At 44.3% G+C, this 23,818-nt stretch overlaps 1 protein-coding gene across 3 annotated transcripts in view; it reads right to left on the reverse strand.

Moving 5' to 3' along the window:
* The window catches only part of MICU1 (mitochondrial calcium uptake 1), an 88,854-nt gene that overhangs the window by 21,618 nt on the left and 43,418 nt on the right, over positions 1-23,818 (reverse strand). For 2 of the 3 annotated variants that reach the window (XM_064429835.1, XM_064429836.1), the window contains 3 exons: positions 21,008-21,122; positions 11,934-12,016; positions 6,308-6,505 (listed from right to left, as the gene is read on the reverse strand). In XM_064429835.1, the coding sequence (XP_064285905.1) occupies positions 6,308-6,505; positions 11,934-12,016; positions 21,008-21,122 (396 nt within the window). Of the gene's footprint in view, positions 1-6,307; positions 6,506-11,933; positions 12,017-21,007; positions 21,123-22,246; positions 22,313-23,818 lie in introns of all 3 variants that reach the window. The other variant, XM_064429837.1, reaches the window with a different exon arrangement.

A 23,818-nucleotide genomic window follows, 5' to 3' on the forward strand; every position in this document is an offset into this window, starting at 1 on the left:
AAACCTCCACACACTCCTGTGGCAAGGTAATGAATCCAAAGAGCACTCCTGGGGTTTTATTTGCAGGGGTCCCACGCAAGGCTCTGCTGCACTGCGGGAGCTCAGCAGTGGATTTACACACCCTTCACAAACCAGAGGAGCCTGTTGGTACAGAGCAAAGCCTTCCACTGCTGCTAATGATGCAATAAATAGAAATTCCAATAAAACCCTCCACAGCTTCCCCTGCAGAGCCACTGCATCAACAACGCTGAAGTCACCTGGTTCTAACACAAGCAAGGCAGGTCTCCCCCCAGGAGCTTGCCCCAAGAAGCATCCATCCCAAACAAGAGGATGCCAGAGCTGCTCCTTTGTGTTCCAGCCTGTCCCAGCCATGCTCACAAGCAGCTGCAGCACATGTGCTGCCACACCATGCCAGCCTCACTGGCACACTCCTGGACCACTGGATATTTTGGTGACCAGCGACAGGATCCAAGGGAACAGCCTGAAGTTGTGGCAGGAGAAGTTTAGGCTGGATATCTGAGAAAGTTTCTTCCCCCAAAGGGTGGTCAGGCATCGAACAGACTCCCAAGGAGTGGGCATTGCCTCAAGGCTGCCAGAGCTCCAGGAGTGTTTGGATAACGTTCTCAGGCACAGGGTGGGATTGCTGGGGTGTCCTGGGCAGGACCAGGAGCTGGACTCCATGATCCTTGTGGGGCCCTTCCAACTCAGGACATTCTGTGATTTTATGGCTGGGTTTGATTTCTCTGGCACAAGTTTCCTCACTTGGACTAGGGAGGAATCAGGAACAGCATTTATGGCATCTCCTGACTGAGGCACAAAGACCAGCTTTTGGCAACTCCCCCATGACAGTGAAACCCCACCCAGCAGCATTCCCCTGCTTCATGGAAAAAGGGACTGGAATTCAACCTGCCTTGGATTTCAACTAAACTTTCCCTGGTGCACACTTAGGCATTTCATTACCTGCTCTGCTGTTCCTGATTGATGAAAATGACTTGCCTCAGACTCCTTTATGGTGACTCCTCGTGTTTGTTGAGACAGTTATATCTCCCTTCTGTCCTTCCTTTAAGCTGCACATGCCATGGCCTCATAACTTATCCCTATCCTCAGATTTTTTTTTTTCCATACTGATGTTCCACTCTGAATTCTCCCCAAGTCTCTGGCTGACACTGGACAAGAACTGAATGCCAGCTTTTCCCCAAACCTGAGAATGTGCAGCCAACCTGAAAGCTTCACATGACCCTTTCCACTCACATGCCAAGACAAAAGCAGGCTGCCAGCTCTGAATGCTGTCAAAACCAGGATGAGCTGTCCAAATCACTTCCACTGCCTGCCTAGAAACACATCTGTGTATGCTGGACTGCTCTACAGAGCTCCCTGATGTGAAACTATTCACACTGGTTGGATGATCCCACTTTTAACTGGACATGTCACAAAATTCTGTCACCCACCACACTTTCATGGCTATCCATCAAAGGCAGGGACATCAGCCTCACTTCTGTTCCCTCAACTCCTACCATGGAAATGCAGAAGAAGGATTATGCAGATCTGCAGGGTCTCCTGGTCACTCCCCTCTCCCTGGCACTAAATCCATCATGGCTTTGTCCATCTCTGACTTTAGTAAACACTTCTGGAGGACACAGCCTCCATATCCAGATCCTCTTTTCCTCCAGAGCTGTTTAAAGGTTATTAGTTATCAACATAACTTTTATCTAGCCAGGGCCTGACAACAGTGACACAGACACATGGCTCATCCTCTGGGATAAACAAGGGGCACACTTCAGGCTTTCTGCATTTAGCCATCAGCCCATCCTCCTCTCCTTCCCCTGCAGCCAGCTCAGGAAATCACTAACAAAGAACACAAACAACTTTTGTACCTGTCATTAATTGCCCTACTGAAGAGGCAATTCCACTAGTGCTGGCTTGGCTTTTCAGATGTGATGTGAAGGAAGAGAAAGCAAATCTGGAGCTAAAGCAGGAGTTTTAGATATCCAGGGTATAGCTACAGAACTGACAAAACTGTGTAAGTACACAAAATCCATTACAGGATTGCTGAAAAGGCAGAATTCATAAGGAAAAAGGGAAAACATGACATTCCCCATCATTGTTCCCATAGGGGCTGGGTCAGTGGTGGGGCTGAAGTGAGAGGATCAGGAGGTAAAGGGACAACTTTGAGAGACAACACAGCTGATCATGACAGAGACAGTCATAAAGGTGACTTAAAACCAAACAAAAATGTCTAATGTGTAAGTTCAACAGCAAACTGACCTCTAAAAAGTGTGAGTTTTGGGCCCTTCCTTACAAAGCTCAGCCAATCTGACACTGTCAGACTTCATTTTTCAGGCTACTCAAAACGATTTACTTAAGTTGCTCATTTTCCCCCTAAATGACTGCAGCAGAAACAAAGATATGTGACTCATTACTGCAAGCTTTGGTACTGTTAACAAATCACTGAAAAGCTGTATTGCTCTGCCAGCCTATATAAAAACCAAGGCAGAATCCCAAAAAATCTTGAGTAAATTGGTAACAACAGAGCAGTTTTTAATACCTGCTACAGGATTACTTGGACACTAACTATTCCAACACTGGGACTAAGAAAGGCACTTACAGATTTAAGTTATTACCAAAAAACCCAACTGAGGAGCATCAGAAATGCCTTCTGAAACCAGAGTATTTGTTAAGACAGGCCCGAGATCCCAAAGGATTTAGGATTTTCTAATGAGGTGTGTGCAGATGGAAGAGCATCCAGCACCCCTTCCTCACAAAAACCAAACCAGGCAGTAACTGTATTGGCACTGGCCACAAAAACAGGACTTTCCAGGACAAAGAGGTTACTCCCACATCACCTGTCACAGAACAGACACAGAAAATAATTTTCCAGATGACAGCAGTGATATCTTGTACTTTTGCCATATTCTTACACAATCCCATTTTACTTTGTTTGGAAAAACTTTTTCTTGGGAGAGACATTGGGGAATCCTTAACCCTTGGGTAAGAGGAAAAATATGGAGATTAAATCAGTGCTATCAGCAGGTTTTGGGGTGCCTTGCAGGAGTGACAAAGACATGGAGAACAAAGGGCTCACACATCTCTTCTACATGCACTTCCAGAATCCTCAAAAAATTTAGGTTGGAAGAGCCCCACAGGCTGGCTGGGACTCCTTTTGGTCCACCAAGGACACAGGGATATCTGGGACAGCACAAAGAAGCAGAAATAGCATAAACAATGATGTCAAGTTCTATTCATCTTCCAGACTCACAGAGATCTTCCACTCAAAAACCAGAACAAGAGCCCAACACCACCTGTCCCGAGGGGACATATGAGAGCTGCAGAGCCTGTCCAGACAAACTTGTCACTGTTTGTCAAAGCAAGCCACAAGAAAAAAGGACTTCTGGCTGTAGGACCTTGCCAGGAGCCCCATTTGCTGGGCTGGTTCCTGTGGCTCAGCCTTAGCTAAGCAGGGCCACCCCATAACCCAAAAACCTGACCACAGCTTTCTCCAAGCAGCCAAATCCCAAAAGGTTGAAACAACACACTGAAACTAGTGGGATCATCCAACCACTGTGACTTTTTTTCCCCCCTCTACCTCTGGCTGTGGTTACTTTCCTCATCCTTCCCTTCCTGCAGCTGAGTTGACTGCTGAGTCTTCATAAAATGATGGAAAATATACTTGCATTAAAAAAGAAAGAAAAGCAGAAGAGAAGAAGAAAACACCAGGCCACGGTTACTTAAACCTGCTATCAACACTTCAGCCATAGGAACATTGAAATGTTCAGGGCTTTGTCTGAGTTAATTCCTCTGTGAGAGCTTCTGCTGAATCTTAGCAAGAAATATGCATGGATATTTTGATTCAAAAAAGAAAAGAACCAAAAGAACCAAAATCAGTAAGAGGAAAGACAAAGTGGGTTCAGATGGTCAGAAACTATTGTTCCACCTTCAGTCAGCAGAAAACAGCTCAAGTGTAAGAACTGCAGAAATGCCTGGATCCTGAGCTGAAGGGAAAAAGCTTTAAAAAAAGTTTTCTTAAAGCAGCTTTCTTTCAGATGAGACAAAGCCAGCATCCCAGCTGGAGAACAGAGGCTCTGGGTCATTCAGGGGCTGCACCAGCCCCAGGAGATTCTTCAGCCCTGCATTTCCCCAAGGGCTTCTCCAGAGCTCTGAACATGAACAAAAACTGGGTTTCAAATCAACATCCCAGCTTCAGACCATGCTCCAGTTTTCCTGAGCCAGCAGAGGATGAGTGGATGAGGGAAGAAGAGTTCAGTTGAGCACCACTTCTCACATTTTCCTGATTTACATCGGTCAGGGCAAACCCTTCTCTTCTCAGGAGAATCTCATCTCTGAATTCCTGTGCTTTTCAAGCAGCTGCGGTCATTAGGGCACTCCCTGGGAAATGAACAACACAAACCCACCAGACTGGTGGGAAAAGCTCCTTAAGTGTGAACAAACACATCAAATGTGAAGCAAGGAGAAAAAATGGGAGATCAAGTCAACAGAGATAAAAGCTGAAGAGGAGAGAAGCCACGTTGCATAATGCTGGGGACAGAACAGGCCTGTTTTGCCTAAATCAGTGAGAGCTATGAACAGGAAAATCAGGCCTTTAGTAGCATGAACTCAAGGAAAAGTTAAGTTTGGCAGAACAAAACCATCAATACTTCAGTGGAAATGAGTATGAGCCTGGTGCTGGCAGGGAGTCAGTAATAATGCCTTTATGCTATCTGATAACTTACCCAGGCACAAATACCTTTTATTGTCCCCAGTTATAAATAATCTGTTAGAAAAGCAACTAATATTAGCCAGGAAGATGCACAATTGACTGAAATCATCAAAAACTAAACTGTCACAGCAGAAAAAGAACAAGTATGGTGAAACTTTAAAAAAAAAAAAATCCCCACTGCTTCTTAATGAGGGAAGTGGGGACCCGTGGAGGGAGCACAGGGTCAGGAATACTTCAGTGCCCACCCCTGGAGTGAACAGGGCAGGGGAAAACCAGGGCATGGAAAAATCTCTGCTTCTCTTGTCTTTACATTCAAGTTACACCTGATGTTTCTTCACCTTAAAAAGTATTTGATTCCTTTCAATTTGCAGAGGCACTGAGGAACTGACCCAGTTCACAAAGAACATTGTCTTCGAGCAGCCAATTCCCCCTGCCAAGGCCACACCACCTGCTTTAATGGCCAGGAAATGAAGGCACTGAACCAGGCAACTGCCTTCACAAAATAACATAATCAGTCCTTGGATCAGTTTCTTACTTGGATTGGTAAATTCCAAATTAAAAAGGGAATAAATTCAGTTTCAAATTGCAATGACTGACTTGATAAGAACTTAGTAAAATGCTGATCAAACAACCTGAGCATGTGAGCAATAATACACCAGACTGAAGTGACAGAGCTCTGAATACTGTTATCCTAATAGGCTGGGAGACATCTTCTTGTGCACAAATCCTGATTTCCAATGCAAATAAAAGTCTGCCTTTGCTCAAGCCAGGTTGAGCCTTGGAGCCTGATGCAGTGATGGGCACCATTTCCAACTGAGTCAGCTCTCCTTGGGAGCTGAGACAGACCAAGAACTCCCCTGTTGCTGTCCTCCTGCTGATTTTATACAAAAGAACCAAATTATGAAGGGTGATGCTCAAATTAAGGTTACGTGACTAGGAGCAGGAGGCTGGGAGCTGCTGTTAAAATTCAGGGTAATGCAAATTAAAAAGGAGACTAAATTCAGAAGAGATGGCCAACGTTTCTCATAAAACATCCAGGAGTGAACAACAGAGGTCACATAATAGAGAGCAGCTATTTAGGAGGATTCAAACAAGCCTTGAACACTTTCCCAGCAGAAACATTCAGAATAATGAAGCAAACAGAAAAGGTGGGGACAATAGCAGAGATGAAGAGTTTGGGGAATGTTATAAATCCTGGTCCTCTAGGGCCCAGCTCACTGATTAGGACTGAGACCAACCTTCCTCAGCAAGGCAGCAACAGGTCACTCACAACCTCTGCTGTTTTTCCCTTAAATCACCTCCATCAGCAGAGCCAAGGCAACAGCAAGGCTTTTAGAGGGACACACACCCAGGATGTGCCAGCTGCTGCTCCAACTCCACAAGAGCAGCCACCAACAAATGCTGGAGACATCCCTTGGGGAGTGCCACAAGCACTGAAATACCCATCAGGAACTGAACAGCTTGGGTGTGCAAGTCACAGCTGCAGAAACTCCCCCTGTACCTTCCCAGGCTCTTGCTCCTGCTGCAGAAGCCCCACCAGAAGCACAATCCATGCTGCACCGCCCTCCCCTGGACAGAACAAGCAGCCCAAACCTCAAGCTTCAGAATGTCGTGCTGCAGCTTGCGCTGGAAGTCCAGGAAGTGGGAGATGGTGAGCTTTCCCTTCAGGTCAGCCCCGAAGAAGTAGGTGGTGAGGGCGGAGTTGAAGCCGGTTTTGAGGGTGTTGCCGGTGGTGGAGCGGTCCCGGTGGCGCATGCCCATGCTGGTCTGGGAGCGGATGATGCTCTGCACCTGCAGCCACAGGGAGCATGGCACAGTCAAAACACACAGTCAGAGCCCCTTTGTGGGGGTACCAGCTGTTGGTTTCTCTGGGTCATGTTCAGACTCAGGGGTTTGTTATTTCTTATCAGTAAAACAGTCTCACTACTGTGAGTTCTAATGTACCTTTCATCAGAAGGCACAAAGTGGCCAACAATCTCTTGGTACAAAGTCTTTTAAGGCTAAACTATCCAATTAAGAACTGACACCTGGATTATTTTCACTTTTAACCCAAAAACTGATCCCAAAGAGCCTGCAATGAGGACTTTTCTGCCCCATTACAAAATGCCACCAAACACAAGAAGGAAGAAGCATGAAGAAGAAACCCAGGACAGCACCCTGTGCCCTCCATCTTGCTGCCATTCACAACACACTAAAAATCCCAAAACCTAAATTTCTCAGCAAGTGACACACCTACACTACTCTCTAGAATCTATTTCACACATTTTTGGGTTCTAGCCTGTCTTGAAGTCCAGGAAACTTTCTCCATGAGTGAGGGTCAAAGTCAGTGCCCCCCCTGGGTGTCAGGGCACCCCAGAGCAGACACAGAAATACTCCTGGTGCCCTGGGTTTCCACAATCCTTCTTTCTTTTCCTCCTCAAACAATTCTCAGGAGACACAACAATTCAAAAATCTGGCTGAACTTAAGAGAATCACAGAATGATTTAGGCTGGAAGTGACTTCAAAGACCATCTAACTCCAAAACCCTTCCACGGGCAGGGGCACTTTCCACTAGACCAGCTTGCTCCAAGCCCTGTCCAGCCTGGCCTTGAACACCTCTATGGATGAGGAGTCCACAACCTCCCTGGCCAGCCTAGGTTTTAGCTTTTTCAGTCCAATTCAAAGAAAGAAGAGAATCAAGTGCTTAAAATGAGTTTTAGGAAACAATTCAGCCAGTTTGCAGATTAACATTCTAGTGCTGATCCTACCCCTGGTCAGCAGAGCAGCTTCTTCCCAGCAAAATCCCAGGAGGTGGGGAAGCTGCAGCAATCACAGAACTCACAGAATGATCAGGCTGGAAAAGATCATCAAGTCCAGCCCAGCCCCAACACCTCAACTAAACCCTGGCACCCAGTACCACATCCCAGTTGTTTTTTTTTAAACACATCCAAGCATTATGGGGAAGAAAAAACTCTTCAAATATCTTAGAACTTCCACTCCTTTACTGCCCATCCTTGTGAGTTCACACCAACCCCAGACAGCTCACAGCACATTTCTTCCCACTCATGCACAAATCCTGGGGTTTTCAACCCAAGGGCACCCTCTCCTTGCTGCCTGCTGCTCTCTGTCACAGCTGGAAGTTGCTCCATCCCTGGGGCTGTGCCACCCAGCACAAAAGGCTCTTCCAAAGAACTTCCCTACTCCATAAAAGATCCCAAAAGGTTGACCTTGAAGGACGTGACAGTCTGAAAATCCAAGAGTGTGTTATTTTAAGGGTTTTATGCAAATGTAAGGGGCAGCCAAGCCAAATGCAGCCATGTCCTCTCTCCATTCTCAAGAATCTCACTAAACTACCAAGTGGACCTGAGTGATTCTTGCTGGGATATGAGAAGCCAGGCTTATTCTCTGTGTAGTAACTTACCTCCTCCAACACAGCAGCAAAAGGATTCATATTAAGGACAAGAAGTCTGAAAAAGGAGGGGGGAAAAAAGCCACTTGACAAGCCAGGCTTCCCAAAGCTCCAGCAAACACCACTGCTTTGCCATCAGCCTCTTCCCCCTGCTGACACAAGCTGGAAGGCAGGAAGAAAAGCAGCTGCCAAGAGCTCCAGCTGTCACAAGGATGCCAGAACCTCATTATTGTGGTATTCAGTGTGTTCAACTTTTTCCTAATGAGAGAGTGAGTGCTGGAACAGCCCCAATAGGATGCTCTAGAGGAAAACTCCACGCTATTGCTGCTGGGTTCACCTTGCTGGAAACCCTGCCTCCCAACCAGAGACTGCTGGCTGCTCTTCCTCTACAAGGAAAACAAGTGGAGGAGAAAATCAAGAGGAAAAAAAGTACAGAAAAGATGTTTTGAGGCTTTTTGGTCACTCTGATGTGAGGAAGGATGTGGGGTGACCTAATTGTGGCCTTCCCGTGCTTGAAGGGAGCCTGCAAGAAACATGGAGAGAGACTATTTACAAGGGTAATGGTTTTACACTGAAAGAGAGGAGCTTTAGACTACATATCAAGAGGAAATTCTTCCCTGTATGGGTGGTGAGGCCATGGCACAGGTTGCCCAGAGAAGCTGTGGCTGCCCCATTCATGAAAGTGTTCAAGAACAAGCTGGACAGAACCTGGAACAACCTGGGATAGAGGAAGATATCCCTGCCCATGGCAGGGGGGTTGGAAAGAGATGATCTTTAAGGTGCTTTCCAACCCAAACTGTTTAGGAATTCTCTGATTTTTGCACTGTAAATAGCAACTCCTTAGTTTGCTTTGTGCTTCACTGTTAACTGTGAGCTCTGCATGCAGCACAGTTTGGAGACAAATATTTATAAACTGTCTGAAGCAAGGCAATTTAAGGCCAGCTTGGAAAACTCCCCCTGTTTCTACATGAGTGTTTACCACACTGCAGACTGCTCCACAGAGCAGCTTTTCCTGGGTGTTATTTCTATGGAATCCTATGGCTGTCTTTTCCTCTCCCATCTGTAACAAGTTGAAAATCCACCTGTGGGCACTGGAGCCAAAAAGATTTACCCAGTCCCTGTTTTGGGTAATCATTTCAATGCCCAGAAAGGCAGGCACCACTGCAAGGAGCTGCCCTCACCCACAGCTCATCAATCGTGCAAGGACTGAGATGCTCCACTGTTTTTTGTTCCTATTTCAGCCTAAATGTTTGTCATGTTTCTTCTTTTGTACCAGATAAGGGGAAAAAAGAAATAAAATAGTTAAAGACTCACAGAGAAATTACCAGTAACGCTGCATGCAAGTTTTCTACTTTTCAGCCAGCTTTTCTTTAACAACAGAGGAGTAAACTAACAATTTACATGCCAAAGGATGAAGAATTGAAGGCAATACTGATGCAGGCACCACATTATTCAGGACTAAGCACTAACTACATGCTTTGACTGGATAAAAAACCTGAAATTCTTCAGCAAGGCCTGAAGAAATGAAATGGCTTTTTATTAGGTAGTTAAGTCACATATTAGCTGAATTACTGAAGTAATTTTCTTTCCTGATGAGGTCTTCAAACATCAGTGAGAAAAGGGACCTGCTGTTGGCTGCCTCCAAAGACAAAGTGTGAGGGAGGAGTAGGAAGTTCATTCCCACGTGCTCCCAGCCAGCAGGGATGGAACGATGCTTCCCTGATGGTCCTTTTCTTCTCCCTCTTTTCCCACCCTTTCTCCCCAAAATGAGTTTGCTCTTTTAAACTGCTGCATAATCCCCTGAGAGGGCCAGTTCCAGTTGCTCCTGCCAGGTAAGATTTACAGGACAGAGCTGCAAACCCTGCCATCCTTCATGCTTTTCCAGAGGCATTTCCATAAAGAGTGAAAAAGAGGATTTATCATATAAACAATTGTTTGTAATGTTATATGTTTGCATAATGAGATATATGTGCCTCCCACTGGAGCTGTGTTTGTTCTTGCAGCAAATCAGTATCTTCACAGCTATCTTCTCACTTTCCAAAACAGCTCCTTCATCCTCTTACTCTCAGCCTTCACCCAAATATTCTGATGCTAACCAGGAACTTTATTCCTTTCTATACAGGCAGTGACACAGGTAACCAGCTTAACAAAAATACCTTCCCCTTCCTAAGGATATTTATGTGACTTAATGCATGCATAACTCCCCCTGGCCTATGGAATGATATGAAATAATTGAATTCAATTTTGCACCCTCATCTTCAGAGCGATTAGGAAACATTCATCCTGTAGAAATGTTCCTTTTTCATTTTACGTGGCTCTAATAAAAAAGCCAAATGTGACACCTGAGTTAGCACCTTGGCATCACTGCATTTTTAGTAGGAGGTTAATCGTTCTTTGCTCTTCTTAAATTCATTTATTTCCATAATTGATTTCATTCTAGAACACTGCAACTACCATAAATCACCTTTTGGACTGTTCAATATGATCACTTAGCTGCAGTGGAGTTCCATCTCCATGCACTATGCAGACAGAAAGAAGAACAGTGATTTTTACTTGGGGAAAGGAAGGAACATGGACAAAACCCCAGGTTTACATTTCAAGCTGTCAAGTGAAGTGATGTCAGACTGCAGATCAACACACTCCAGTCTCCTCGGAGTCCAAAGTGTGCATCTAAAATCCTGCATTTACCCAGAGGTGTTCCATGGCTCTGGAGCAAGCTCGTGATAATGACATCATATACACAGGTAATACTTTAAGGAGGATGACACCCAAAGATTAGCAAGGGAAGGTAATTCAACAGACCTCATTTGCCATTGGTTCTTCCCATTTATAGCAAGTGCCCCAAGCACGACCTTGCAGAGACTCTTCTGCAGTTAATTACTCACTGAGCCAATGCATGAGTAAGAATCTGTGCCTGGATTCTCCAGGACTGCTTTGTTCTTAGGTAGCACTTTGGAAATGCATTTAAATTTCCTTTTATGAATAGCACACACTGGTGATTCAGGATGTGATTTCAGGGTGTTTCTAAGTTCCCAATATCTTAAGGCCAGAAATAGGCAAGAAAAAAATCACACTCTTCTGCTTGGGGAGGGCAAATCTTTTCCCCACTGACAGCTCGAGCCTTCAATCTATTCTTGCTTGTACACAACCATAAATCACAGCTTATAGGAAGAGCTCACCAGTATCAGACATGAAGGCTAAACTCATTAAAAAACCTGCAGCAAAGTCCCTGTTGATGAAGCCTTGTAAGAAACAGAGGACTAATGAAAATAGGCTCTCAATAACACGTTTTTGGATTACACTGGAATAAGTGGGTAATTTCTTCTGTGAAGCAGATTTACCTTGGCTATTCTCTGAAGACTAAATTAAGGAACGCAGTAGAAGCTGTCAAGGTAGCAGGATCAAAATCCCACTTTATCAGTAGAATGAAAAAAAGTTCTACGTCTACCTTGAAGGGGACTTTTTGTAAGGAAAATGTTATGGAATCACAGAATGGTTTGGGTTGAAAGGGACCTTAAAGCTTATCCAGTTCCACCCCCTGCCACAGGCAGGGACACCTTCCACCAGACCAGGCTGCTCCAAAACCCACAGAGCCTGGCCTTGAATGTTGGTGACAAAATTACAGGAAACCTGAGTTTGCCCTGGTTGAATGAAAAATTTTCTCTTGCTGTATCCAGTTTAAAGAAACAAACAGCAGCACTGAAGCAGCAGAGTAGAGCACAGAAGTGAAAGGTGCAAACCAGCACTAAGCACAAAAATAAAAGGCAGTAACATCACAGAGGAATGCTGTGCTTATGGCTAAGATGCCACAGCACTGATTGTTCAACTTGCCTGCTCAAACTCCTCCATGTCCACCTCGCCGTCACCGTTCAGATCAAACATCTTAAAGGCGATTTCAAAATTCCTCTGGGGAGCTACATGAGAAACCCAACAAAACACAAAAAACAGTTAATAAAGATACAAAAGCTCAATTAAAAAGGGGCATAAGTTCTGAATGACTTTATCCAAAAGAAATTTTGCCTAATTCTTTCAATTTTAGTGAGGAAATGCAGCTCTTAGGAACCTCTAGCTATGAGCTTCATGGTGCTCCTTTTACCAGAGGTCTTGACAAGGAGTTGTAAGGAGGAGATAGAGGAGATATTTATTCCATTTACAGGTGGAAAAAGCTGAAAAGCAAGATGCCATCTGGTATTTCTAATGACAGTTAACAGAAAATGATGCTGCAGCAAGAGCTCCAGCCTGTTCCATGCAGTGCAACCCCAGTCTGGCCAGAGGATGTTCCTCAGGCACTGTACTCTCTGTGCTTCCCATGGCTGAGGAGCAGCCCTGGAATTTGGGCAGTTCTCAGCTCTTGCCTCCCTGTACAAATTTAAACAAATCATGCCCACCCTGTCTCAGCCCAGCCATGACACTGGGATGAGGTGTGGGCTGCAGCTCACGAGCTGGGACGCCGCTGTACCTTATTTTTCACTGCATTTAGTCTGTGCTGTCACGGTTCATTTAGTCACAACTGCAAAAGCATCACTTGCCAGCCAACCACGCTCTTTTCCCTGCATCCCACCACAGAATTTCAGTACATTTCCATTTTGGGCTCTGTAACCCATCACTGTTTGAAGCTACAACGCAGCGTCACAATTTTTTCCCAAATTAAGTTAATATATGAGGATTTATCATGCTCTGCTACTTTCAAATACACACCTCCTACAGGATTTGTGGTATTTGCTGGGATTTCTAGGGAATCCTCTAGGTTATAACTAATGCTAAGGCTGTCATCTTAAGTGATCAGATAAAACTTAGTTGCTTTTTTCATTTCCCAGCTCTAATGTAGATCACTGGTGAGGTTCAGCCCTCTTGAACCTCATCTATGCAATCAACTTTTAGTATTTCCAGGGGATGCTCAGAGTATAATGAGTTTTGCATCCGTCTGTCACCTTCATATTTTCTGAAAAGTCCCTTCGCTCAGGATTTTTCTCCTGGGAAAATGAGAAGCCTCAGAGAAAAAGGAAAACAATATTATCTCATTGCTTCTCCTGTGTTTTGCTCATGTGGAATGTGTTTGGAAATTATTTATCCAACAGGTGATGGTTTCATTGGTTTCTGCTGTGAATTGTTTTGACTTATTGGCCAATCAGTGCCAAACTGTGTCAGGACTTTGGAGAGAGAGTCATGAGTTTTCATTATTATCTTTTTAGCCTTCTGTAAGTATCCTTTCTGTATTCTTTAGTATAGTATTCTTTAATATAATATAGTATCATAGAATAATAAATCAGCCTTCTGAGAACCTGGAGTCAGATTCATCATTCCTGCCTTTGTTTGGGAACCCCACAAACACAATATCCACCTTTCTGTGGGAAGGCACTTCCCAACGGGGGTGGGAGACGGGAGACAAAGAGGAACCACTCAGACAAAAGGGAATGAATATGGAATTAACTGAACTGAATTTTGGATGTTTGTTACAGCTCCAAATCAAACCTTTCACACTGTGTTTTCTCTTTGCTGTAATAACGACTAGCACTTTATCAGGAAAAGGTTCAGCAGACAGGTTAATGAGACCCCTTTTCCCAAACACTTTGTGCCCAAAATAGATGAATAAGGGCGTTGGGGCTGATGGCAGGGACAGCCTGTCACGACCTGCTTGATATACACAGCACACGTGGTGCTGCTCTTATCATCCCTGCACTTCCAACGTCCCTCTGCCAATGACTCGAGCCTGGAATTCCAGAAACCACGTGCAGGAGCAGCCTCTCCTGTGACCACAGCCACGTGGTGGGTCATCCCCCCTTCCACCCACATCCCTGCTGTGCCTCCATACAGCTCCTCCCTCCCTCCTTCACTCGCTGTCCCTCATTAACTCAGTGTTAATTGACCTGGGAACAGCCTGTCCCCAGCACCACCTTCATAATCTCTCCAATGATACACAGAATTTAAGGGATTCAGCTTTCTCTGGAGCTATTCAGCCTCTCCAGTGATTAATTCCCCATTTTATTGAAGAGCAACAAGCTTCCAACTACCCCCTAAATATTTCAAGAACATGTGCAATTTTATTCACTTTATTTGCAATCACTGCATGAAAGCCTGGAGGCAATTTCTTCTTGTTAGCCCCAAAATCTGGCACTAGGGAAATGTGTTTCCTCTATGAGGAAGAGGAGGAACAGACAAGTTACAAGGTTCTCACATAGTTACAAGGTTCTAGAAAAAGAGTAGTCAATATATATTTCTTACTCCATTTTCTCTACCAGGGTATAATGGTGTTTATTTTAAGATTGGTAAATTTGTTACTACTTGGGAAAAACTGTCACAGGTTGGGGTTGTGTACAATACCACATCCCATTTGTGCAGACACCTGGTGAACAGAGTAAAATACTCACTTGTCTCTCACAAGGGCCATTTCCCTCCTTTTCTATCTCTAAACACACATTTCCATGAGCAGCGTATCAAAGCCCCAGAGGAGAACAACACCTCCAAAATTTAAATGAGCAGTTCAGCATCCAAAATCTGCAGGGTCAGTATTTTCTGAAGACAGGGAAGGGTGCCTTTAATTTGGCAAATTCAATTACTTCACTCCTTCAGCTAATAAATGGCATGGCTGGTTTCTCCCTTTGATCTACACAACCAGCTCCAATTACCTGTAATGACACTTCAATCCAAACTGTGTGACCCTGAGCCAGGGGAGCCAGAGGGCACCCAAGACAATTAGCTCATCCCACTCCTGCTCAGGAAGGAATGTTCATTAGAGAAGTACACCCCTGGTGTCCAGGACTGGATTGATGGGGCCTGGGTCAGATGAGTTCTGCCTCTCCCCTTGGCTGTGATGCTTCTGGCCAGGATTTATGTGGGAAGAGCTGCCCTGAGAGCTGCCACTCCCATTGTGCCTGCCTTGCCCATTACCTCAGCCTGCACAACCTCCATTTCCCCTCCTCTTCCTGCACTTACATCCCTCAAACTTACAGACCACAAAAGCAGCAGACACCAGACTGCCCAGTTATATGTAGCCTTTCCCTTCCTCTTTTATTTTTTCCCCCCAAATTTTACCATTTCCAACTACAGCATCTCTAAATTCCCCTGCTGCCTCCTTAATTAAGATGCATCCAAACAAACCCAATATTCCTTCTGCAGTGGTTTCCAAAGCCATTTAAAGGGCTGTTTGGTTCTCATATGGCCTGATGCCTGTCTTGATAAAGGAAAACCATGTCTGGATTTTCCCCAAGTGCTCTGCTGCATTCCCAGCTCTCTCTGATTGTGTGAGCTGTCTCCTCAGCATCCTTTTTTACATTATTAAAAACAGAGACTGTTTCATTGCGACTGATTTCCCTTGGGCAATGAGGCAGACACTGGTCAGGGCAACTGCAGCTTCTGGTTTAGCTTTATTTCTATCTTTAGATGTTCAGGAGGATCCTCCAAATCATTAACATGGAAGCATGGAATGGTTTGGGTTGGAAGGGACCTTAGAAATCACCTAATCCCTTCCATTGGGCCAATATGTGTGAAAACGTGGTACTGAGGCCCACACCACCATCAGTGAACTCCTAGCTTAGAGATACATGGAAAGATCCATAAATACAGACCTAGACATAGATATATGGAAAGATCTGGTTGAAATGATCCTTCAGATCCCTAATTCCACCAGCTCTCCATGCCAAGTCGCTTCTTCAACCAACCTGGGATTTAGTGCAAAAGGCAATTAACATTTTTCTTGATTCATTTCTTCCAATCAAATATTTGGGGACAGAAAGAGAGCAAGCAAAGCAGAAGCCAAACACAGGAATGGAATATAGAGCAGTGTCCTCCACCAGCAAACAAACAACAAGCAGCAGCACTGACCACGTGGAAAAAACCCACTTGGATCCAGCAGGGTAAAGCCCTGGGAAGCCCTGAGGGATGAGATGGGTTGATAGGCATCTTTAAGCCAATTATGCCATTTTAAACTATTTTCAATTATTCAATGGACCAATTTGCAGCACTCAATTGCTCTTTACAGCCCTGTACTCTCAGCAGAAGCAGTGCACTCTGAAAGACATTAAAAGCTCACTGATGAGAAAGGCCATATTTCCTTGGTTTTGTGCTCATTTGGGATCTTCTCTTTCCCAAAAACTCAACATTCCACACTTGGAGACACCTCTCAGTGTATCTTGCCCTCTGACCTCCAGCAAAGGAGCTGTATTTTAAGAAAACCCAAGTCTTAACACACTTTTGGAGAATACCCATTGCTCCCTCCTCATGGAGCTGGGAATTTCTTTGCCAAAACAGGATGATTTTTGGTGATGTTACTTAGAGGAAGTAAAACTTCTGGCTACTCCTTAGAAAACACTAGAATATCTTGTATTTTGGTGGGAATTTATACACAAAGCAGCTCATGGCTCCCAAGGCTTAATAACTCCCCAAGCAACTCCAGTGTGGGAAGAAGGATCAAGAACTCAGCTGGGAAAAATCAGTCATTTGGAGTTAAATATCCCATGGTTGCTTCTTTTCCATTTATCCCAAAATGAAGAGAAATAGATGTGCAAAGGCCACAGTATCCTGAAAGCCAATCAATCCCAAGTTACCACAGTCCTGAAGCAGAGACAGCTATCCATAGAATATAGATGGCTGAGCCCCAGCTGCAGTAAATATAGGGAAAAAATCCCATTAAACTTAATGTTGCAGATATTTTCTTTTCATTACTGTTCCACCATTTCAGAAAATGAATCCAGATCATATCAAGTTGGGGTTTTTTTTCATGTTAATCAACCCAAAAATGTAAGAAACAGGCAGCTAAAAATCTGAGCCCACAGCATAGACACTGAGCCACAATATCATCAGTTCTACAGGAAAAATGGGTTATTTCTTCTCCCAGAGAAGGATCAGAACTAATTCTGAAATAACACAAGTGCATCATCTTGGGATACCAGGGAGAAATTCTTCCCTGGGAGGGTGGGGAGGCCCTGGCAGAGGGTGCCCAGGGAGGCTGTGAATCCCACATCCCTGAATCCCTCATCCCATCACACCACACAAATCCACGGGATGAAGAGATGAACAGACCACTGAAGGCTGCAGAGAGCCTCCCATCCCCACTCTGAGTTTTCAAATCACTTGAGAACATCCCAAACTCCCAGTTGTGACAAATCATTCCCATTTCTGTCCTTCAGCATGGCACAAGTGGGATGCCAAGCCAGAGAGCTCTCCCTATGCCAGGAAGCAACCAGGCTTGTGTTTGGAAGCTGGGATATTCCTTGGAAGATGCTGCTCAGATACATCTTGGAAATGCCCCACAGCAGTGAAGAAAGGAGGCAGAAAGGTAGGAAGACATCCTTGCTCCAAATAGTGAGGGTGAGATGGACCCATGGAGGGAAAAGACTGAAGATAAAATGAACATGAACAGGACTACAAACAAAAATTGTTCTATAACTTAAAACAACCTTTTCTTGTGGAAATGGGCCCTGGCACAAGGCACAGCAGGATTAAAGCACCACTGGTGAGGTAAAGGTTTCACTCGTGGCAGGGATGGGACTTTCCTGTCAGGCAGGAATAATTGATTCAGAACAGTCATGGTCCAAAGGGACCCTGGAGATCCCAGTGTGGGAGAAGATGTCCCTCCATCCCAGGGACACACACAGAGCTCAATATCTGGCCAGAACACAGTTTCCAGAGTTAGATGGCCTGAAATTTATTCCCTACACAGAAGACAGAAAAAAAAAAAAGAGAGGTGAGTGTATCCTAAGTGAGAGTTACCTGCTGTGATGGGAGAAGGAGCTGCAGGTCTGCTAGGAGAGCCCTGGCAAGAGGCTAATTATTGAGGCTTCAGCCAACGTTATTTAACCCTCCTGCCAGGAGAATTAAATCCAGACACAGCTACAGTCCAACTGTGGAAACAACTCCAATTTATTCTTTTCATGCCCAGCCCTCCTCAGTACCTGTTAATGAAGGCAGAATTAGTGTGCCTTGACAATGGACCCCATTTACTGGGAAACTGCAGTCACTGGCAATGGAAAAGCTCTTTTCCTCCTTCCTCCATTTGTTTTGCAAAGCAAAAATCTTTTTGGTCAGGGAAGCCGTGTCTTTGTTTTCCTATAACATTCAAAGGATCCAAGGGAAATGCCATCAGAATTTGCTCATCTTTCTGCCTCGGCCCCAAAACACGAGGAGCAGCTGAAGCAACAGAAACTGTGGAGTTTCCTCAAGGCCCCTCAGCTCTCATTGCCCTTAACAGAAGGCTGACTTTCTTTTAAAATGGCAGCTAAAAGCCATTTTATTAGTTGTTTTAGAAGAAAAACTTCACAGAAACACGGCAACCGGGGAGCACAGACAGTGCTGGAGTGAGAAATGCCTCGTAAATAAGATATGGTGACAGACTCATTTTCTGAGCAATGTGCAAACAGCTGCCTGAGAGCAACATGAAATAAAGCCTCCAGCCTTCTCTGCTCCTCTCACTCCCCACTTCACAGAACTCAGAACTCAGGTCAAGCTGCAAAGACACCTGAAATGAGGAGTTTGGGGAAACACAATGACACAGAGCCCTTGGGGATTCTTGTTTCCCAAGGCTCTCATTGATCAGTTTGGAACCCAATGAGCCAAACCAGACCATGATGGATCTCTCCCCATCACTCTCCCTCCTGCCTCCCCCCACCAGACCCAATCTCCTAGTCCCCCTTTTGATTATCCTGCTTAGTCTCAATATGCCACCTTCCTCTCCCAATATTTATTTGGTTTTATCTATTTGATGTAATCTACAGCTCCACCTTGTCCAGATATTTCCTTAATGTTTGGGTTATTTAAACAACACAGGGAGAAAATCAATACTGAACTGTCACATTTAAGATTTACTTCCCTCATTCTATTTTATTTCTTTCTTTCTCTCTTTTATTTATTTACTTCTAGGGAAAAGAACCCAATCAGGAACTACTGGATTCCTGCAAGGCAATGTTCACTGGTCAGAGAGTAAACCAGTGGGGTACAACAGTGAGTTTTCTATTTAGCCACAGGGCAAGGCTTGGATGGGAGTTAATTTTAAAAAAGCAAATGCTTCAGAAATGAAATCCAAACTCTTCCTCTGGGGAATCACTGTTTAACAGGAGCTCCAGAGACATTCCTCCATCTTCAGTAATGATTTAGCAAACTTCCCAAATGATTGTAAGTCACCCTCAAAGCCCCGGAATTTTTTTTCCTCCTTTTGTTTTTAAATTTTCCCTTTTGAAAGCTCCTGTTTTGCCCTCAAAGGCCCAACATGGCTCCTCATTAATCTAACTCCCCTGTAATTGTGGACACGTTCAAAAGCCCAAGAGCAAGAGGAATAAAACCCTGTCCCTCCCTCACAGCCTCCAAAACAAGGCTGGCTGCTCCTCCAACACAAGGTGGTCCTTTTCTTTTATTCTCACAACAAACAAGTTAAAGAAAAGCAAGAACAATTTCTCTTACTGCTGCCTGTGGAAGCACATGAAATTAATTTTGTGCCCTGTGTACTTGATTAGGGGGTTGCTCACCACCAGCACAACCATAAAAACAGGGCAAGAGTGTTTTCCAAACCACACTCAGTAATGTGATAGCAGAGGTTTGAGAGTTCATTGTCATCTGTGGAGGCTCAGATGAAAAGCCCTCATTACACAAGTGAATACCTGAGATCATTTTGGCACAGCCCAGATGAATGCAAGGAAGGAACAGCAAAGGTCTTAAGAGCCAGTTTGGAGACTCAGTCAAATAAAAAAAAGCAAATTAAAGTCATAAAACAAATTCCCCGGCTCGAACCAGCTCTATCTCTCTGTTTGTTTTCACAACATGAAGGTCACACACAAGTCTGCCCCCGCCAGGTCCATCTGACAACAAACAAGACCTTGAGCATTGCTGCTTCCCAGGAATAGATCCTCAGTAAATGAAGAGCTGCCTCTCGTGTCTCCTGTTACAGCATGCAAGAACATGGAGGGAGAATGAAGCACCTGTTGCTGTGACAAAGCATCAGGGATTAACCCAGCTGACTCCCTGAACAGCCCTGGGCAGGCAGCAGTGGGCTCTGCAGGTAACTGGGAAACAGCCAGTTTTATAATTTCACAAATCAGGTCAGCATGGAATAGATACATGATTAGGTGGCCAAGTTTTCTCTCTTTAAATCTGAAAATAAAATGCCTCAAGTTTATTTGGACAGTGGCTTATTCCCCCTTACCCCACATTTTCTAATGGGGCTGAGAAACTGCCACTGACTTTCCTGTTTATGACACAGCACCTTCCAAGCAGTCAGAGAAGCTCTGCAAATGAGGTTTTGAGCTTGACTTCCACGTGAAGAAAGTCTAGAAATGCCATTTGACATTATCAAAGGCTTCAGTTTCACTGGTTCTTGCCAGCAAAGCAAACTTTTCAGTGCTGGCACTCGGAGTGCAGACGACTTTGCTGGAACAGATTGGCAGATCATGGAAATATCACAAATGCAAGTCAAGGGCAGCAGGGTGAAAAGACAGAAGGTATCTAATGATACTGGTTGAAATGTAAACAGCTTAACTTCCCTCCTCATTGGATTACATCACTCACAAACCCAAGCTCACCCAAGTGAAAACACAGCTGGAAAAGGGAGTTTGGAGAGGCGTGAAACCCCTGAAAAGCTGGAGATCTCTGTTCATCCAAATCCAAGAGAATATCACATGAACACATCTCAAGAACACATCTCCATTTACAGATCTGAACAGCAGGTCAAGTGACTCATTAAAAAAAAATTTGTCACATTTCAAAATGAGACATAAATCTTCAGAAGTCATCAATCTGCTTGTCTTTCCAAAGCGTTGGAAGCTCAGACTAAACCACATCGAGCAACAGCAATTGCTCAGCTCGAGTTGCAGGCAATCAAGAAAGCCTTTTAGGGCAATGCATGTCAACAAGCTATTACCTGTGAACCCTGAAAACTTGAAAAAAGCAGGAATTGCAGAGAAAATCCCTGCTGTACTTACTGGAAAGGACGGTGGTGAGGAAGATGTAGTCGGAAAAAGAGATGAGCCCGCATTCTCCGAGCGCGTAGAAAATGCTGTCCTCGTCTGCAAACTTCTCCCTCTCCTGGGACAACTTCTGTCATCCACCCGAGCCACACCCCAAAGAGAGCACACAAAGCACCAGATTAAACACAGAAACGGCTAGATTTGTATCCTTAGCACCAACAAGCCATTCCATGGACACACACACCCCTACTACCTCCATCCATAGCCAGTGGACCTTTCCCAGCCTTTGGATCTGATCAGAAAAGTTCTGCAAAATCAGTGCTTCCCCATCCCAAATGAGGATAAGGAATTGCACGGGATTCCTGTGTTGGTTCAGCCCAGCTGGAATAAACATAAATAAAACTATGGCCAGTTTGTTTAAAAGATTAGTGGTAAAAAACTCAGACTTTAATACAGGATTTAAAGAGGAAATTGTATTTCACTGACAGCTTTTTAGACTCTGTTGTAGAAAGGAGCCAAGAAAGGACTATTTGACATGAATATAAAGTCTGATCAAAGTTATCCAAACTGTGTGTGTGTGAGCTCAAAGAGAGGACTGGGCCTGAAACCAAACTCAATTCCCCCGTTGCTCCAATTCTTTTCCATTTATCAGCTCACAATATCTTACTAAGCTAAAAATTCCAGTGCCTTTGATCTGCAGAACCCCCAAAGGCTGAAAAGGATCCATAAAACTGTTAGGGAATCCACACTGGTGACCCACTTTAAGGACACAGCAGGAGGAGGCACACACACACACAGAGGAGAATTAAATGAATACAAAGGAGAGTAGGGGTGGGTGAGGTTATTCCATGGAAACCAGGCCATGCAAGCACACGCAGGCACGGTGAAAGCAAGGCTGGATTTAGGAATGGTTTTACGAAAAACCACCAACAAACACCACCACAAGAGGGTCCAGCTACACAACTGTCCCCCACCGTTACCTCTGTCTAGCGGAGATCCCATCATATACAAGATAAAGGAAAGAAAACTGGTTAACCAACAATAAAACAAGCAGGCAAAACATCACATCAAGTTGAATGGTTAGGCTTGCCAAGAGCAAGGAAAGTTTGGAGCAACCAGGTGGCTGCTGTGACTGGAAGCCTATGAAGATATCCCAGCAAGTGTTAGCTCATAGCTTCTCCACTGTCTGCAGCTGATGTCTCTCATCCACCTCAAGGTTTTGGATTTTTTTTTATTTTTTGAGAGAGAACTCACCATTATTTGTGATTGCAGAGTGGGGATGAGCTCAGCTAATAATTTAGATGAAAACTTAACCTGTATCTGGCTTGGAAACCACAAGAAAAGAGACAAAAATAATCATATAGATCACAAAAAAACCCCAGTTTCCAGGGAAAAATACTTCAGTTCTATTGATCACATAAAATTGTTCCCAATAACTGTGCCTTTACCACCTGGAGAGCACCAGGAATTTAGTAAGAGGTGATTCACTACCAGCAGACAACATGCTGATGGCCTTCATTTGATGCAAGATAACAGCCAGTTATGCTTATGGGGTACCAGGCTGAAATATCATTTCCTCAAAAAATGGTTTTGCTTCCATTTCCATCAAGATGAATCCAAAGCAAAAATAACATTGATGCCGATGTGAAGAACAAACATCTGTTTTTCCTTTGAACCAGAGGCAGGATTTGGGGAGAAAGCAGCTCCCTGTGACTGCTGCTGGAGGTGTTGCCAGCAGCATCTCACCTGCTCCTGTGATTTATTGCCTCTCTTGGGCAGCATTGATCATAATCTAGCTATTGGCATCTTGCTTGAAGAATCCCAGGAAAAAGTTCCAGAAGGTGGTTTATTAATTTTTATGGGTGTCTTTGCTGCACTTAAAATTCATAGTCAGCATCAAACAACTCAAAATATTCCTCATAAGAGGAAAGCACATCCACAGATTAACAATAAAAAAGGATATTAAGTTAGTTGGTCTCTGAAATATAAAGACAGATGGGATGGAGAAGCATTTACCCATTTGCACCTTCCTTTGAGCAAACACAGTAAAAAAAAAAGTTATTTATTTATATTAAAACCAGCTTCTACTTGTCACTAATCCAGGGAACACAAGCTGTAACTACAGTGCTCAGCTACTTGTAGCTTGTGGAAAAGGGAATTCCTCACCCTGATTTTAAGAGAAAGTAACAACTGCCCTGATCAATCAGATTTTCAGGTTCCCAGCAGTAGAACAGAAGCTTAAAAAATCCCAGCTCTCCCATCCATTTTCCTCTGTCCCAGTGAGAAGCTGTGTTGGATTGCTTTCCATGAACTTGTGGGAAGCTCACCCCACTATGGGGAAGGCTCAAAGCACCCTTTTCCCAGGAGCTGTTCCCCACCACGAAACATTGCTGCAAGGATTGATATCTAACCTCAAGGAAAAATATTATAAAATAAATCAATCTACCTATTTCACAAAGCACAACGTGGGCTGTTGTCACCATCAAAGCTCAAGGTGATTGACCCAAAGTCAGTCCTCACTACCACCTCAAACCACCCTTTTCCACACCCACCTTCCTTCCAGCACACTCCAATTCAGGCAGAAAGGTGATGCTTGGTATCAGAACACCCAGGGAAAAATCCCTTTCCAAACCTCCACCTTCTTTTAGAGACAAGTCATCTCCGCAAATAATTATCCACACCCTTTGATTCTGAGCATGAGGTAATCCTCAAAATGTTCAGATAAAACAGGCAAATGTCTTCCACTTAACATTTTTTTTCCGTGTTAAATCCACTCCCAAAACCAGAGTAATTGGCTAAGATCATTCAGCACACCCAAAAGAAACC

Source organism: Passer domesticus, chromosome 8 (assembly GCF_036417665.1).
Source record: "Passer domesticus isolate bPasDom1 chromosome 8, bPasDom1.hap1, whole genome shotgun sequence".
In the NCBI taxonomy this organism is placed as follows: domain Eukaryota; kingdom Metazoa; phylum Chordata; class Aves; order Passeriformes; family Passeridae; genus Passer; species Passer domesticus.